General features: G+C 48.4%; 1 protein-coding gene across 1 annotated transcript; it reads left to right on the top strand.

The window, feature by feature from the left end:
* On the top strand, positions 1-11,864 carry LOC133268360 (cytochrome P450 4B1-like). Its single transcript, XM_061451317.1, has 12 exons — positions 1-261; positions 4,110-4,254; positions 4,899-4,943; positions 5,457-5,584; positions 7,099-7,223; positions 7,342-7,493; positions 7,826-7,932; positions 8,466-8,656; positions 9,196-9,329; positions 9,959-10,023; positions 10,558-10,640; positions 11,175-11,864. The coding sequence occupies exons 1-12, from the start codon at positions 82-84 to the stop codon at positions 11,341-11,343; spliced, it is 1,524 nt and encodes a 507-aa protein (XP_061307301.1). The 5' UTR covers positions 1-81; the 3' UTR covers positions 11,344-11,864.
* Positions 11,865-17,928: the final 6,064 nt, after the last annotated feature.

Below are 17,928 nucleotides of genomic sequence, written 5' to 3'. Positions count from 1 at the left end.
GCATTGGATAAATACGGCCGCCGCGCCCGGGGGGGCTGATACCGGTGTCCGCCTGATCCCGCCGCTGCCGTGGCCGAGAGGATGAAGCTGCTGTGGCTGGGGGTGGATGTCTCCCGGGTGGTGCACCTCGCCGCCGTGTTCTGCCTGACCTGCGTGCTGCTGAAAGCCATCCAGCTGTACCGCCGGCGGCGGGAGCTGCTCAGAGCGCTGGCCGACTTCCCCGGACACCCGACACACTGGCTCCTGGGTCACGTCCAGGAGGTAGGGAGGGAGCCGGGTCTGCGCTGCCGGGAGGGGTAATGCCGGTGGGGATGATGCTGCGGGGACTTGTCCCTGCGGTCCAGGAGAATTGCTTCTCCTAGCCTCCGGGTAAGGGGAAGACGGGCATCCTCCCTCTCAACCATACACACCGCTCTCTCTGCTTGTAATGCCTGGAGAACGGCACATGCAGGCTGCTGCAAAATGCACGGTGGAAAGAGGTGGTAGCTGGCTTGCAAGTAAAGAAAGATCATGTCATGTGGAGTGCGCAAGGTCATCCCAGGGTGTAAACCCGGCATCAATGCCAAAGCTGCTCTGTCCTGGCTCCGCCGTCACCTCTTTGCTCCTGTGACGGCCACGACATGGCTGCTACAATGGGACACTGGTCCCAGCGTTCAGAAGCACCTTCTCTCTCTTGCCAGCTTGCATCGTCTTATGGCCAGGTGAGCCAGGTGCCCGTGACGGAGCATTGATCATTTTCTGTCATGTTTATGCCATAAAACACATCCCAAGTATAGCATCTGGTACAGGATCCACAGATCTTTGTAAGGTTGCATTAAAGCCCCAACTAACTAAGCCCATGTACATAAGCAAGCCTTGTTCTGGGCATTTGTGGTGTGGGTGACTATTCCCCGAGGTATGTGGTTGCCCACACAAATCGCCGTGTCTGCTTTGGCAAACTGATTTCCACAACTCATCAGCTACTTCACAAGGAGTAACTGAGCTGCCTGATGCAACAGGCTTTTTCATACATGCTAAAGGCTAGTTAAAATCACCCTGGGCTCTGATACTGCCCTGCCCGGGCCAAATCTGTGGCACATTAAATCACTGGCACCCTGAGAAGTAGCTGGGAAACCTGGAGGAGACCTCTTAGGGCTCGCCCCAGTTTTGCTGCGCTGGACGGGACAGGCAGTCTTTTGGCAAAGTTAGCACGAAGATGGGCCAGTTCAGGGCTTTGTTGAGCTGCCAGTTAGACTTTAAAACTGCAATTATATAAACTATGTTCTACTCTATGTCAGTTGTGACTGTTTATCCTGGAATGGGATTTAACCATTTGTGCCAATCCCTCGCTCCCGTCATGGCTGAGTTGTTCACGGCTTCACTTTTACCTCAGAGGGTACTTTTTTAAGAACTCCTGTTCTGCAAACTTAATCAATTGCTGATTAAATGCTGCTGAATTCCTCAGAGGCAAACAGTTCATTGAGCCAGTGAGGAAACTGGCAGTGCGCTGGGTACATGCTGAATGCAAGGTTTACACACACCTCAGAGGGAAGACCTGAGAGCTGTATTGAGAGCACTGACATTTCCTATTCTCTTGATGTAAAGTGACTCATTGCCAGTTTCATTCAGGTCTATTTAATATCTCAGATATTATTTGTCATGCTTTGAATGGGTCTCCCAGGAATACATCACTGTTTTAAAGCATTCTTAGGCATTAGTCTCTGCATATCCAAATCACTTGATAGAAATGACATTAAAATATCAGGAGGGGTTGTGTAGGTTGTGTCTCACTGCAGCAGCATGACTTAGTTAAAACCCAGAGTGCCAGCAGTAAGTTAGCCAAACAGACATCCCCTGGCAACAGCTGGTGGGAAGCAGAGGAGAGCAGAGTGCAGGGGGACTGTCAGTCCCTCAACAGTCCTTTTCCTGCATCTGCCCTGTGCATGCAGCAGGAGGAGGGGAGCCAGCCTGGTTCTGACTGAGCACAGCATAGCTTCATGCTCAGGTTTCTGCTCGTGTGTTTTCTGTTTCATTCGCTATCAGTGTGTAGCCATTAAAAGCATCCTTAAGTGCCTCTTCCCAGATGCTTTTAGTGTTGGATCCATTTCAAAAGCTGCATTTCAGTGTGAGATGGGGCTATTACCTTTCTTCCTTAGACACAAGTGGTGGTTATACTTTTCTTCTCAAGACCCCAAGGGAGGAAGAAGTAGAAGTGATGGTCTTTCATGCACAGCCTGGTAACTGGAGCTGTGGTTAAGAAGCAGGAGCTTTCCTCTCCTCTTCCTCTACAGCCCGTAGGACTTTACACCCTCTGTACTGGGCGTGCTTGGCAGAGCAGGTAGAGGTTATTCACCTTGGGGGTAACCTCTGCTCTTGGACAAACCCATATGACCCTCTTCCAGTGCAGGGATGGTTCTTGATAGCACAAACCAAAGCCAGCACTCCAAAGCCAAGGTTGCATGCAGAGGCTTCCAGCATTAGGACTTCTGTCAGCAAGGCTTGCTTGGCATCTCCTAATTACTTCCATTTATGCCTTCTGTGATTTCTTGACAGGAGGAAGCACAAGCAGCCTTATCAAAGGGACTTTCACACATTCAAGTATTACTGAGTTAAAGGCACTGTGCCAAGCCCCATTTCTGCTGGCACTGCTGAAGGGGTGGGTGCTAAGGAAGGCTGCCACCTTTTAGCCCAATACTTGATCCCTCCAACCAGAACAATTGGTAGTTCTCTTTAATAAGTCCAAAATCTTGAACTTGGGCAAGAGAATTTGAACAACAACTTTCTATCATAAGTGATAGCTGGATGTAATTTGTCATTCTGCTGAATGTGGGAGAAACACAGGACATGCTGGAGGATATGACCCCCTGGCTCACAGGGAAGGGGGCTCAGCCTTGAGCATGGAGCCTGGATGTGCCCCCACACAGCCCATGCAGAAGCCTTGTGGCTCCTGAGCATCCTCTCCGATACAAGCCTAGCATAGGTGATTATTTGAATACAAACCATCTCCAGGGTTGAGAAACACTCACCAAACTAAAAGCTGAGCTGATATAACTCAGCACCAAAGCAATTGAGCAAATATTCGCTTAACTCAGTCAATACAGTGACTGTGGCTGGTTTCTGCACCAGTATGCAGATGTAATAAAGCTTCAAGCTTCATATCAAAGCAGCAGCAGTTATGTTAGCCCTAGCTCTCCAAAATCCTTCCCCCTGCGTATTGTGACAGAATAGTTTCTGTTAAAAGAGAATCCTTACATAGTTTTGTCTCTTTTCTCTGCCTCTGACTTTGTATGTTTCCACTGATCTTTTCACTTGTTCTTTGACTGTTTCCTGTTTAATATATAACACCACTGGCTATAAAAGCAATAAAATGGTGATCACTTTTGAAGAATCAACACGTGAGTGCTGCTGGTATGAACACTGGTGCCCACGTTACTCTTCAGATTGCACCATCCAGGGACTGGAGATGAACCTTTCTGAGAGCACCAGCTCTTCATTCTCTATTAAATTCTATTCATGGAAATCAATGAAATCTTAAGCTAACATTATCCTCCGTACACTCCATTGGCAACTTTAGACTTTGTTGATTTTTACCTGGACACTGGCCTTCTCCACCTAAATGGCTGGAGGAAGCTGTGGCCCAGGTTTCCTGGTCAGGAGGCATCATTGCACTGGGGCAAACAACAGCAGCGATGCTGTTGGCTGCTGTGAAAGTGCTGCTGTATTTTCTCATGGCTGCAGGGTGCTAATTGCTCAGCCATGTGCAAGAGAGAGCATATCCACATGCCACAAACCGCAGATGCTGTCTGGGGCAAACCTGAGTCTTCTTTGGGGTGGCTATGTCAAAAAGAGCAGATAAAATATATGCACTGATAGGTACCACCACTGTCCCTAAGCATGCTCTCCATGGGTAGGGTCAAGTGATAAGGAAGAATTATTTTATATGAGGTTTAAAAGTAACATGCATCTCTACTTCTCATCCTCCGCAAACCCAGAGGGACAACCCCTTGTTCGCCATTACCTGGTTTTGTGGTGCAGAAAGACCTTGAGGTTTTTAAGGAAGTGTACTGGGAGATTGTTTATTTTTTTCTCTGACTCTGTGTATTTTTCTCTTTTTACTTCTCCACAACTAGTTTCTCAAGGAGGAAGAGGTGCTGGACAAGGTAGAGACCTGGGCACAGAAGTACCTATATGCTCACCCTGTCTGGTTCGGGAGTTTCTCGGCATTCCTGGTTATCACTGATCCTGACTATGCCAAGGCTTTGCTGTCCAGAGGAGGTGAGGAGATGATGCCTTTGGCTGTGAAGCTGATTTCCCATGACAGCCTAAACATTCGCAGCAAGGCAGGGTGTCACAGAGAGGCTGTCTTGCAGAAATCATCTAAAGGCAGGGAGGGATACCCCTCCTTCATGCCATGCCCTGGAGCTTCAGGCACAGGGCTGCAGGGTGGACCAGGGCCCCTCCAAATCAATGGCAAATCAAACTTCCTCAAGTGCTCCTTGAAATGTTCTTTTCTTGGTGCTTGAACCCAGCAAAGAGAAGAGAGTTGGGAGCTGTTTCCTCAGTTTACAGCCCCGGTTCCTATTGCAGAGAAGTATCTTTAGTGCATCAAGATAGGTGCTGAATGGTGCTGTCTGGGAGGATTAATCATTTATCCCACAGCACAGACTTTGGACTACCAATATTAATGTTTTTTTTTCCAGTCTGGGCATCTGCTTTTAATCTGTGTTTCTCACAGATGGGCCAGACAGTGTTGTTTTGTTGTGAAATACTGATGAATTCTGCAGGGATGCCACCCATTCTGCTTCCTACCCACCCAAAAGTGAGAGCCCACAGGGACCTTTCAGGTGCAACCAAATGGGTTGATGCTACTGCAACATTTACAACTTTATTTTGTCTTTCTTGATGATTCTTTTTTGCAGATCCCAAGGATAACATCAGCTATAAATACCTTGTCCCATGGATTGGTAAGTATTCCCAGGGCTTTGTCTACCAGGGATGGTTTGAAGATAATGAAGAGCATGCTATAAATAAACAGCATTGTGCTTATTCCTTGATGCAGTTTCAGCTAAAAGCTTCCTAAAATTATTGTTTGTTGAAAAAGGTGCTACATAATGTTGGGGAGGGTTGTGATTTGAGGAAAGAAAGCTCAGACATTAAGTCATACTTACAAAAGAGAGCCACTTACATGTCCACAGATAGCAGAGGGTGGTGATGGGAGAAGCTCAGGTTCAGTGGAGAACTGGTGGAAAATGCATTTGCTGATCTGAACTTCTCAGCTCCAGCAGTGTTAGTGTTTCCTTTTGGAGGCAGCTCTATGTCATGTCTGGGAACCCCAGAACTGATGGCAACACTTGGAAATACTCTCTTGTAGCAGCCTAGGTCTAATCATGCTCTGTGCAGGCAGAGGCTGTACTCATAGGCAGGTGAAAGCAGCCTGTCTGTGCCCAGCAAAACATGCCTTGCCTGTGTTTCCCCAGGGAACGGGTTGCTGATCTTACATGGGCCAAAATGGCACCAACATCGAAGACTCCTGACTCCGGGCTTTCATTACGACATCTTGAAACCATACGTGGCCCTGATGGCAGAGTCTACTAATGTGATGCTGGTAGGACTCATATGGTGCTCCTCTCTCTGCCCTGTTTTCTTTTCCTTGATCCTGATGGGTTAGTAGGTAAACACTGGAGCAGTTTTGTTGCTGTACCATTACTCACAACCTGGTAACTATAGGGACAGGCTGTGTCCTGGTGGTTGATCTCTCTGAGTGACCACAAATCCCTGCCCCTGAGTTGGAAAGAATGAGCAGATTGAGCTTCCCCACAGGGACTGTGTCTGTGGTATTGCTTTGGGCTCCGTGGGTATGATTTGAGGATGTTACTGCCATCCCCAAACTGCATAATCTCAATCCCAACTACAACTTCTTTTAAGGTATTTTTTTAAATGAAGAACTGAAATAAATAAAGGTTCATAACAAATCCCCCAAAATAATGCAAAGTTTGGAGCAGAGCTATGCTGTGACCTAAGGTTGAAGACTATTATTTGCTGTTAAGATAGCCATGACTGAATGGCAATCCTTGCCTTGCCTAATACACAATGAAACCACACTATTCTTCCATCCGTCAGTGCTGGGTACAATGGAAACCAGTGTGAATTACAGGTGAGGGGCACCAGGCTTAGTGCATGTGGACCAGCAGGAGTCTGGGTGCTGGATCTATTCCTTCTACTTTGCCTCCCTCCATCCAGCCTCCCTGGCAGCTCCACATGGATCCTGGCTGTTCTCCCTACCACTGGTCCAGGGAGCAGGGCTCTGGAGAGCCAGAACAGCTTTTGCAATGCATACAAGTGCCTAGCAGTTTGTAATTCCTTGCAGACCATGCAAAGGGTCTACTGTTGGAACTCAAGCCACCAGGTGGCAATCGTGGTGTGTGCTATGGACTTAAGTCTGTCCGGAGAGAACAAGGATGTGACTGTGCTCCTCCATCTCCACCCTTTCTCAGCTTTTAAGTCCACTGGTTCCTTACATCAACGAAGGGACAGAGGATTCAACATCATTTCATGTCTGCCAGGCAAGAGAGACACTATTATAGTTTCTTTAGGGATCCCCTATGGGAAGAGCTGAGCAAGAGCTCCTATGTTATATGCTGGAAAAAGACAGTGGCAGAGAGATTGTGGGATGGAGGAAAAACCTTGGTCAGAAGTTTGTCTCTTAGGCACCAAAGTCACACGTACTTGAAGACAGACTTGGTGAAGCCCAGTACCGGCAGATGCTGCCCTTGTGCAGGAAACACACTCTACCCTAAGAAAGACATTGGTAACATGCTTCATCACCCAGCAATGTGCCTGTCCTGGGCTTCTCCAGGGTGCTCTTACCCCAGGGTAGGGTGCACCAGGGCTCACCACTGCCAGGATTCCAGAATAGCAGCTGCCTGAGGCAACTGCTGTATTAACCATCCCGCTCTTGGCTTCCCTTCTCCAGGATTTTGATGGCAACTAAGAGATCCTCTTCTATTTTCCTCTTCTCTGGGATGTATCCCCAGCTGAGCACTCATGTAACCAGCGAGTAACTGCAGATCATGCAGGGCTGTCCCTTGCGTTCTCATTTCTGTCTCCTTTGTGCCCTAGGATAAATGGGAACAACTGATCACAGATGGAAAACCGGTGGAGCTCTTTGAGCACGTCAGCTTGATGACCCTTGACAGCATCATGAAATGTGCCTTCAGTTGTCACAGCAACTGCCAGACCAACAGGTAGGTGCTGGCTGCCTCAAACCCTGACAGACACTTTTGGAGCTCAGGAGGACAATGGGCAAATCACTTGTCATGAAGCTTCCAAACGTACAAACTTCCACCATTTCTTTCCCTCCAGGAAAAACACCTACATCCAGGCTGTCTACGACATGTGCCAAATGGTACACCAGCGCCTCCGCATCTTCCCCTACCACAATGATATCATTTACTGGCTCAGCCCCCATGGATTTCGGTTCAGAAAGTACTGCCAGCTTGCTCATGACCACACAGGTATTCCCTACCTTCATCCTCTCCTAAAGCTTTAGAACTGAGTGATGGCTGACCAGGGGCAGTCGAGTGACCTCCTTGCCCATGCAGTGATTCTGCTCAGAGCTAGGATCCAAGCAGAGCATCAGCTTGCAGCAGTGGTCCTGATACAGGCATAAAGCCAGGGGTCTTACAGCTTCTGGGTTATTAAACTGGACTAATGGAGGAATTCCTGCCTGGGAATGCTCCTGTTAAATGACCAGAGATCAGTGAGACAAGGGATGGTCACTGCCTGCACTACCATCTCAGGTGCCCATCTCCTGTCCCTGGTGAACCTTTAACTCTTTTTTCCCCAGACAAGGTGATCCGTGAGCGAAAGGAGTCCCTAAAAGATGAACAGGAATTTGAAAAGATCCAGAAGAAGAGACATTTGGACTTCTTGGACATTCTGCTGTGTGCCAAAGTGAGTGGTGAGGAGTGGGTGTGCAGCAGGGTGCAGAAGCTGCTCAGTCTTTGCAGGGGTGCCACAAACCACCAGAGACCCTCAGGACTGCACAAGCCATTAAAACAAACTATCCCAGTCCTGTCCAGTTGAAGAAGGGCCAAGGTGATCCAGTTTTCCATCACTGAAATGCTTAGTAGCCTTTGTGGGGGAATACAACACACAGAGGGATTTCATAGTCATGGTGGTTTAATATGGGGAGGGATAAAGAGCCTTTTAAGTGAAGGAAAGGGGGCTCTGAATTCAGTCTAAACAGAGACTGATTTTGTTTAGATGTATCTCAGGGTCTTTACCACTTCCTTCACAATAGCTGAAGGAATATTAATTTTTATATATAATAGGGATACTAATTTTTATATATAAATATATGGGGCACTATAATAGATATGTCATTATATTATCTGTATTATCTGTTCTCTATTATCATGTATTATTTATTGTATATATTACTTTTATATATGAGTGGCTGTATATCAGTGTCTCTGATCTGTTAGGATGAGAACGGAGCTGGGCTGTCTGATGAGGACCTGCGTGCTGAGGTGGACACATTCATGTTTGAGGGCCATGATACCACAGCCAGTGGCATCTCCTGGCTCTTGTACTGCCTGGCGTCACACCCCGAGCACCAGGCACGGTGCCGGGAGGAGATCCAGGGGATCCTGGGAGAGCGGGAGACGCTTCAGTGGTAAGGTTGCACCTCAGCTGGTGACTTTTCCCCCATCGCTGCCATTTCTAAATGAGCAGTGTATTCGAGGCTCGAAAGCTGCGGTGCTGAAGGTTACTGCAGGTACAGGGACTACATGGGACAGAGCAGACAGTGCATCCTTCAGCTAAATCTGCCTCCCTGCCCTTCAGGGTTTGTATACTAGGGCAGACATGAGAAAGACCACCCTAGACCACGAGGGACATGCTAGAATCTGTGCCAAGACCTGGACCATTAGCGTTGCTCTTTGCTCTCTCCTATTTTCTCACCACAGGACATTGTAGTAGCAACTTTTCACCTTTTGCTATAGCTTTTCACTTGTCCTTGTTCGGAGGTTGTTAAGGTTGTTCAGAGGTGGTGTGGAGTCTCTGGCTTGCAGCAGCTTGTGGCTGGATGTTGTGGATCCCTCTGTACTCCCCCCAAGGGGGTCTCACTGTGGGGCTGATGGCCGCGGGACAAGGGGCCTCCTGATGCAGGGCAGCAGGGGGTGCGTGGGGCTCAGCCTACCTCTGTCCTGGCAGGGAGGACCTGGGCAAGATGACTTACAGCACCATGTGCATCAAGGAGAGCCTTCGCCTTTATCCACCAGTGCCTGGTGTGTCCCGGCAGCTCAGCAAACCCATCACCTTCCCCGATGGTCGCAGCTTGCCAGAAGGTCTGTAAATCCCATTCCTGCTTCACAGAACTGTGCTCTTGGACATCAGCCGTGTCCTTGCCACCTGCTGCAGAGCAAAGGTGACAGCCCTGTCTCTGTGACCTGCTCCTCACTGCACAGATGTTCACATAGGGCTGTGCAGATGTTGGCATCTCACTGACAGACTGGGCTGTACAGCAACATCCCTGTGGCATCTTTCCTGCCATTGTCACTATAAGGCAGCTGTGCCTATGCCAAAAGCCCCTTCTCTTTCTGACCAAGCACAAGGTCATAGCTTACTCATTTTGGTGAGGGAGGGACAGAGACTGATTCCATCCCAGTTTGTGGTGTGGGAGTTGTCTTGTGCTGCTCTTTACCTGCTCTGATCTGGCATACAAGTGGGCAGTTTTGGTGGAGGGATGATGTGCCTACAGTCCCAGTGCCTTCCTCATTTCCACCACTTGGCTACTTACAACTAAATAAATAGAAAACATTTAGTTTTCTCTGAAGCCAGTGACAAAACCCTCATAGGTTTCCAGCTGGCAGATAAGACCACAATGATTTAGACAGACCATTGTGTGAGCATGCTGCAACCTTCCCTTTAGTTTCTTTGTCACTGAGCCCTTTTCCCCTCCTCAATTGCTTTACAGGCAGCATCGCCGCAATAAGCATTTATCTCATGCACAGAAACCCTGCAGTCTGGAAAGACCCTTTGGTGAGTTTTCTTTTCCCTTCCTAATAACTTTTTCTCTTTATGCTGTGCCTCTTCCAGTGTCCCCTTCACCTGTTAGCAGGAGAGCAGAGCCCCCCTTGCTCCCAAACATCTTTGCCCACAGGAATCATGCTGAGAAGTGACTGTCTTGTGTTAGTCTCGACCAACTGCAGCACAGGCTGGTCAGACAGCAGCATTAGGAATGGGTGCTGCCCAAACAGTACAACAAAGTGCTCCAAAGAGCTTGTTGTAGTAACAAGCAAAAAGATGGTTTTTTTGCTCAGCCTAAAGGTGGAGGATTGAAACCTGGCTCCCCGTTTTCACCATATCCATGTCTGGTTTATGTTGGCAGCACCATTACCAGGCTCAGTGGAAAGCAAAGAAGTCTGATGTGTGAACTTCAGTCCATCTCAAAATGAATCCTCTTTCCAATGGGGTTGTTCAGAAATGATGGGGCGTCACGTGTCTGAAGATTCCAGTCAGTGCTTTGTTTCTTAAATAATCACTTTTTTTTTGCTGCATATTCCTCATTTCCAGGTGTTTGACCCGTTGCGGTTTTCCCCGGAGAATGTCTCTGGCAGGCACTCTCATGCCTTTCTGCCTTTTTCTGCTGGAATGAGGTAAAGTGTATTGAATGCTGAAGGAGTAGTGGGGAGAGAAAGCATGCATCCCTAGAGACTGCTCAGCCTGAGATGTCTGTGCTGCTGCTATAACTGCTATGGGGAAGCACTCACAGAATGCTCTCAGAGCCCACCTCCTGAAGTCCTGGCCCCGCAGCGTTGAACAGTTCACAAGCATATAACAAGCGTTTGTGCCATAGAAGGGTTCTGATACCAGCAGACAAAATGGGAAGGCAACATTGCCAGGCCCCTCATGGGGACAGGGAGCCAGGTCCCAAAGCTGCGGAGCACCTTGCTGGCATCATACAGGAAGCCTGCAACATCCTGGGCTTACCTGCTCTCCTCCTCTCCTTGATGCAGAGACCCTATCCCACCTCCCTGCCCTTTGATTCTCCCAAAGAGCTCAGCCCATGCCCTTGCTTTTGCTACCCAAAACACTGTCTGGAGCCCCCAGAGCTGCAGAGGGGAAGGGCTGTATTCTGGTGTGAGAGATCTGGGATCTGGGAATATCTGAGCTGCTCTGTTTTACCCCAGGAACTGCATCGGGCAGCAGTTTGCCATGAACGAGATGAAGGTGGCACTGGCCCTGACCCTGCTCCGCTTTCAGCTCTCTCCTGATCCAGACAAGCCTCCCTACAAAATACCTCAGATCACTCTTCGCTCCAAGAACGGGATTCACCTGTATCTGAAGAAAACCTGCTGATGCTGGAAAACATCCTGCCTCTGGTGGAGGGAGGGACAATGTTTCTCTAGGGCAAAAGGTGCAGGGCAGGATTTGGGGATGAAGATTTCTGATTTCTGTGCCTCTTCTACCAGCTGAAAACCCTTTTCAGCCTGGGCCCATCTAGCCTGGATGGCCTTGCACAGACCCATTGCCATCGGCTCTGTGAGCACCAATCTCAGTGCAGCCGTGCATGGCTGTCCCCTTGCCCTGCTGTAAGGGAAGGTCCCACCAGCTTCCTCCTTACCAAATCCCGCCTTTGCACTCATGTCCTGGCTGAATCCATAACTGTTCCCAGCCCTGCACCATTGTCAGCAGTGCCTAGGGGTCAGGCCTCCTCTCCTGCAGCAGGGACAGCCTATGGCAGACCTCTGTCTCTCTTTTCACACTCAACCTGACTGTTTTGTTGAAAACACTGGTGCCAGTTTGGGCTCAGAAATTCTGACCAAACTGCAAAATACTCTGTAATTTTTGTGTTAATAAACCAATAATTATTCCTGTAACAGCAGCTGCCTCTGTTTTTGTTGCTGACATTTGCTCACTTCATCACAAACAGCGTAAAACCCCTTTAGATCCTGGAGATTGAGAGGGAAACCCATGAGGGGCAAGAGGCAACCCTGGGGGTGTCTGGCCAGGCCCCTGCCCATGGGTCTCCAGTTGCAGCCAACACAGCATCTCTTTCCATAGAATCATAGAATCGTTAGGGTTGGAAAGGACCTTAAGATCATCTAGTTCCAACCCCCTTGCCATGGCCAGGGACACCTCACACTAAACCATGCCGCCCAAAGCTTCTTCCAACCTGGCTTTGAACACTGCCAGGGATGGAGCATTCACAACCTCCCTGGGCAACCCATTCCAGTGCCTCACCACCCTTACAGTAAAGAACTTCCTTCTTATATCCAATCTAAACTTCCCCTGTTTAAGTTTGAACCCGTTACCCCTTGTCCTGTCACTACAGTCCCTAATGAAGAGTCCCTCCCCAACATCCCTATAGGCCCCCTTCAGATACTGGAAGGCTGCTATGAGGTCTCCACGCAGCCTTCTCTTCTCCAGGCTGAACAGCCCCAACTTCCTCAGCCTGTCTTCATACGGGAGGTGCTCCAGTCCCCTGATCATCCTCATGGCCTCCTCTGGACTTGTTCCAACAGTTCCATGTCCTTTTTATGTTGAGGACACCAGAACTGCACACAATACTCCAGGTGGGGTCTCACAAGAGCAGAGTAGAGGGGCAGGATCACCTCCTTTGACCTGCTGGTCACGCTCCTTTTGATGCAGCCCAGGATACGGTTGGCTTTCTGGGCTGCGAGTGCACACTGAGAGCTCAAGTTCATTTTCTCATCAACCAACACCCCCAAGTCCTTCTCCACAGGGCTGCTCTGAATCTCTTCTCTGCCCAACCTGTAGCTGTGCCTGGGATTACTCCAACCCAGGTGTAGGACCTTGCACTTGGCATGGTTAAACCTCATGAGGTTGGCATCAGCCCAGCTCACAAGTGTGTCAAGGTCCCTCTGGATGGTATTCCTTCCCTCCAGCGTATCAACTGAACCACACAGCTTGGTGTCATTGGCAAACTTGCTGAGGGCGCACTCAATCCCACTGTCCATGTCAGCGACAAAGATGTTGAACAAGACCGGTCCCAACACCGATCCCTGAGGGACACCACTCGTTACTGGTCTCCAGCCGGAAATTGAGCCATTGACCACAACTCTTTGTGTGTGGCCATCCAGCCAGTTCTTTATCCACCGAGTGGTCCATCCATCAAATTGATGTCTCTCCAATTTAGAGACAAGGATGTCGTGTGGGACAGTGTCGAACGCTTTGCGCAAGTCCAGGTAGATGACATCAACTGCTCTACCCCTGTCCATCAGTTCTGTAGCCCCATCATAGAAGGCCACCAAATTGGTCAGGCAGGATTTCCCCTTAGTGAAGCCATGCTGGCTGTCACCAAGCACCTTGTTGATTTTCATGTGCCTTAGCATGCCTTCCAGGAGAATCTGCTCCAAGATTTTGCCAGGCACAGAGGTGAGACTGACTGCTCTGTAATTCCCCGGGTCATCCATTTTCCCCTTCTTGAAAATGGGGGTTATATTTCCCTTTTTCCAGTCTTCGGGAACTTCACCTGACTGCCATGATCTATCAAATATGATGGCCAGTGGCTTAGCAACTTCATTTGCCTGCTCCTTCAGGACCCATGGATGGATCTCATCAGGTCCCATGGACTTGTGCACTTTTAGGTTTTTAAGATGGTCTCAAACCAAATCCTCTCCTACAGTGGGCGCAAGGTCTTCATTCTCACAGTCCCTGCATCTGCCTTCCAAGACTTGGGTGGTGCGGTCAGAACTTTGCCAGTGAAGACCGAGGCAAAGAAGTCATTCAGAACCTCAGCCTTCTCCAAATCCTGTGTAGCCAGTTCTCCCGAGAGCTTCTGGAGGGGGCCTACGTTGTCCCTAGTCTGTCTTTTATTCTCTGTGTACCTATAGAATCCCTTCCTGTTATCCTTAACATCCCTAATCAAGTTTAATTCTCACCGGGCCTTAGCTTTCCTAACCTGGTCCATGGGCAACCCCTTAGCAGGGTTCCAATGCGTAATCTTCATTTGAAGCTGTGAGGAAGGAATTCTGCCAGATCATTTTGTGCACCACATTGTCTGGCAAAAGAGCACATGAGCAAATCCAGCGTCAGGGCAGACTTCAATGCAACCCAATTATTATTTTCTGGCTCAAAAGCAGAAGAGGTTCTAATGCTTTTTCTCTTCTCAAACTTCTCATTCCTCTGAAAAACAGGGATGTTTGGAGGTAAAGCCTCCCAGGGAAAAAAAAACTATTTTCTTTAAGGAAAAATCAGAAACCTGTTGAACCCCATATTACAACCTGAATGATGATGCTACTCCCTTCTTCTGGAATGAATTCCACTAAAAGAACAAATCCGAACTTATAATGAGAAAGACATATCTTGAAAATGCATTTAAGCCTATGTGTAAAGGCAATCCTTGTCAAATGGCTGCTCTGTCATTGGCAGCACACAGTTTTAGTTGCTGCTAATCAGGAATGAATCAGGACTCTAGAAAGTAAAATGAAAATAAGATTTCTCAGTAAATGTGCTTTTCCATGTGCTTTTTCATCTCTATTCCCTGCCCTCCAGCAGTGCTGGCTTTCCGCCTATGACAATCTGAATCCCAGTTCAACTTATTTTTGCTTTTGAGTTAATCCAATTTATTTTGGCCTGAACCAGCTCCTCTCAAAGAAGCAGGAACGTCAGCATGATGGTAGGGGATGCTCACTTCAGCTGCCTGTCCCCTCTTCAGACACAAGGTGCAGCTCTCGAGTTGCAATCAAGAGATATCCCTGCAGTGGAGAGAGATGGAGCATGCTTATTAAAATGTAAAATGTCATGAACCTATGGGATGCCTCGAGCTCTTTGGAGGGTGCTATCAGGATACAGCATTATCTTGATAAATAGAAGAAATGCTGCAGCGAATGCGATGCCAGCCCACGAGCACAAGCACAAAGCACAAGAGGCAGGCACAGCCCTCAATGAAATGAAGAGGGGAAATGACTGATAGGCACCAATATCTCCAAAACGTATTTAGAAGATACAGAGGCAGACAAAGATAATTCCAATCACTAATATCCTGCCATTGTAATTAAAGCAAGCATCATACTTGGGTACATAAATACAAATACTTGAATATTTTTCACTTGCATCTCCATTCACTGGGTGAAATGAGATAGTGTCCTTCAACCTCGCCTGGAGTTCTAAGTATAAAGGCGACCGCATTTCCTCCATAATGTACCTTGCCTGCCTATTCTAAAGTGTAAAATGAGAAAACTTCTAATCAAAATAGCTGGGTCATTAGGACCAAACGCATCTCTATTGGATTCAAGTTCTTTTTCAGGATAAGGTTGGGAAAAATAAAATGCTATCTGAAAAGGAGTGGATGAACCTTGACATGCAAACATGAAAGATTAATGCCACGACATCTGATGAGCAAGAGGACAAGGCTGACATTATGGTGCACTCTGAAAGGGAGTAGGTAAAAGGGTATCAAACTGAGAGAACCCGGCATAACAGTCCTCAGGGAAATAGACAGACTGGATGAACTAGATGACTTTTAAAGGTACCTTCCAACCCCAACTATTCTATGGTTCTATGAAATGGCAACTGCTAAACTGCATTTAGGCAGACACCGATTGCACAGCATAAAGCACTCCCTAAGGTTTCTTGAGCCCTAACATAGTTTGCCTGGAGAATCTGTGTTTTCAGAGGTTTTAGGAGCAGGTCACTTTTTTTGCTGCATAAGCCGAAGGCCCAAAGAAAGTAATGAACATGTTATAAGGGCACAGAGGTACCCACCTCTGGTCTGGTTTTTGGGAGCAGTCTGAATCAGGGATACAGGAAAGGCTGCCCTGCTGCTTTCCCAGCTGGATTATCCAACGTGTGAGTGTTCCTGGGCCTGGGATGGAAAAGCCAGGCTGCTCCTGCCTTCTTCCTCTTCAGTCACTGTCCCCTCTATGACTTTTAGGATTTGTTGAAAATCTGCCTCTTCATATCTGATGAGGAAAAGGAAAGGTGCTCTGCAGCGTTCCCATCCTCCCCTCCATGCTGTGTTTGTGGCTTCTTGACATGGGAGTGGAGCGGAGCCCAGTTCCGCTGCATACCCAAACCCAATATCAGATCTGCACTCAAAGCTCTCCTTGGTGCTAACACCCTCCAAGGCCAGGAGCTAGAATCCCATTCTTCTAAATAACACCACCCATGGCAGCCCAACTCCCCAAGCCACATGGGACAGCACTGCATGACAGGCCAGCCAGCCTGCATCCCACATCCTGCACCCTACATCCCATATCCTGCATCCCACATCCCGCATCCCATATTCTGCATCCTGCATCATCTCACATCCCGCAACTTGTATCCCACATCCCATATCTCATATCCTACATCTTGCCTCCCACATCCTGCATCATCTCACATCCCGCATCCTGCATCCCACATCTTCCATAGCTACTCTGCTTTTGAACTGGAGAGCTGGGCTGAGGCTGCAACAGGGCTTCTGGGGCAACGGTGTCCCAGTGCCAGAGTGAGCCTGATCATTCCAGCATGTAATTTCTGACAGCACCTTCCCCCCAGTTACCTCTCCCCTCCTCGATATTATCGACATGGTGGTAATAAAAAGATGTGGGGTGTATAACTCGGAGCAATAAAGACAGCCAAGGACTAGATGCAGAGGGGTTACCTCATTCTTTAATCCTTCCCTACCTTCTGCAGCAAGGGTAATTGCAGAGATGATGAGCTGACCTTGGACTGCCTGACTCAGACCTTCAGAAACTAATCTAACAAGAACTCATGAGAGGAGCTATGCGGGGTGAAAGTGGGTAAGTCTTTGTTTTGATTATAAAGACCCTGTATTTTCCTCATTGCTACAGCTTGGCCTTTCAATAACAGCAGAGCAAGGATGCCATCAACTCATGCAGTTATTCCTTTCCCCATAGAGACTGTCGTAATAGCTGTCCAGCCACATCCTGGGCACGCAAAGGGTATACCATCCATCACAGCCTGGTTGTGGTACTTTCATGCTGCTAAGCACAGCAGGAACAGCTGAACCAGCGGTGAGAGGGAGCTCTGCAGGGCACAGGACCCACACCACTCTCCAGGCAAACCCATGCTGAGATGGTACCAGCGATTTCCCTCTAAACCCCACTGGGGTTTTACACTGGCAGCAGCCTGTAAATGAAGTATTGCAACATGTTTGTAAGACAGCTGTATAAAATGCTTCCAGATATAAATTCATCCATTGATGAATTTATCCATCCATCCATGGATCCCATCTGACTACACCACTGTGTAGTCAGATTGGATCCAGGCCGCTCGCATTACTCCGCAACACTGGCTGGGCTCTTGCCGTGATTTCCTCATATATCATGTGTTTGGAAGCTTGAAACGTTATTATTTCTTTTGGCTTTACAACTACATTTCATCTGTCAGCACTGAGCGCTGCAGGAACACACAGGGACAGATGGGCCTGGGCTCTTCTTCCTACCCAAACAAACACAGGCACAACCAGGGAAAGCAGCTGCTGCAAGGTCACGCTCTGGGGCAAAGTTCTGATTTCCCACCTAAATTTCACCTGCTCAGTAAACCAGTTCTTCTGCAATGAATGGCAACAGGATGAGTTAAAACAGTGTTCAGGCATCTGAAGTAAGCGGAGCAATTGCCAAGACCCTGAAAGTGATTTCCATCGCCTGATGTGTCCTTGGTTGTGGTACAGGATGGGAGTTCTCCAGTGTAACTGGCCGTTTCCACCCTTGTGGCTTGGGCTGTCATGGCACACACTGCCATCATGTGGACATCCATACATCGAGCCAACCGTGCAGATGCCCTTCCATACCCAGCGTAGTTTAGCCGGTCCACACGTCCAGGAGGTGAAGCCAAGCCTCTCCTCACCCTGCCAACCTCTCTGGCTATCAGGAGACCCTTGTAGCTGCTTTTTCATGCTGAGATCTTCAGGATCATTTCCCTTTTCCTTTAGGAATTCCATGCTTTCTGCCCTGGCAAACCCCTTGAGTTATC

The sequence above is a fragment of the Pezoporus flaviventris genome, unplaced genomic scaffold (genome assembly GCF_033815535.1).
Source record: "Pezoporus flaviventris isolate CSIRO_AGI_PZ_B2104156 unplaced genomic scaffold, CSIRO_AGI_Pfla_v1 ptg000013l, whole genome shotgun sequence".
Lineage (NCBI taxonomy): Eukaryota > Metazoa > Chordata > Aves > Psittaciformes > Psittacidae > Pezoporus > Pezoporus flaviventris.
Note: the sequence above shows the minus strand (reverse complement) of the source record. Positions and strands in the feature narration are given on the sequence as shown.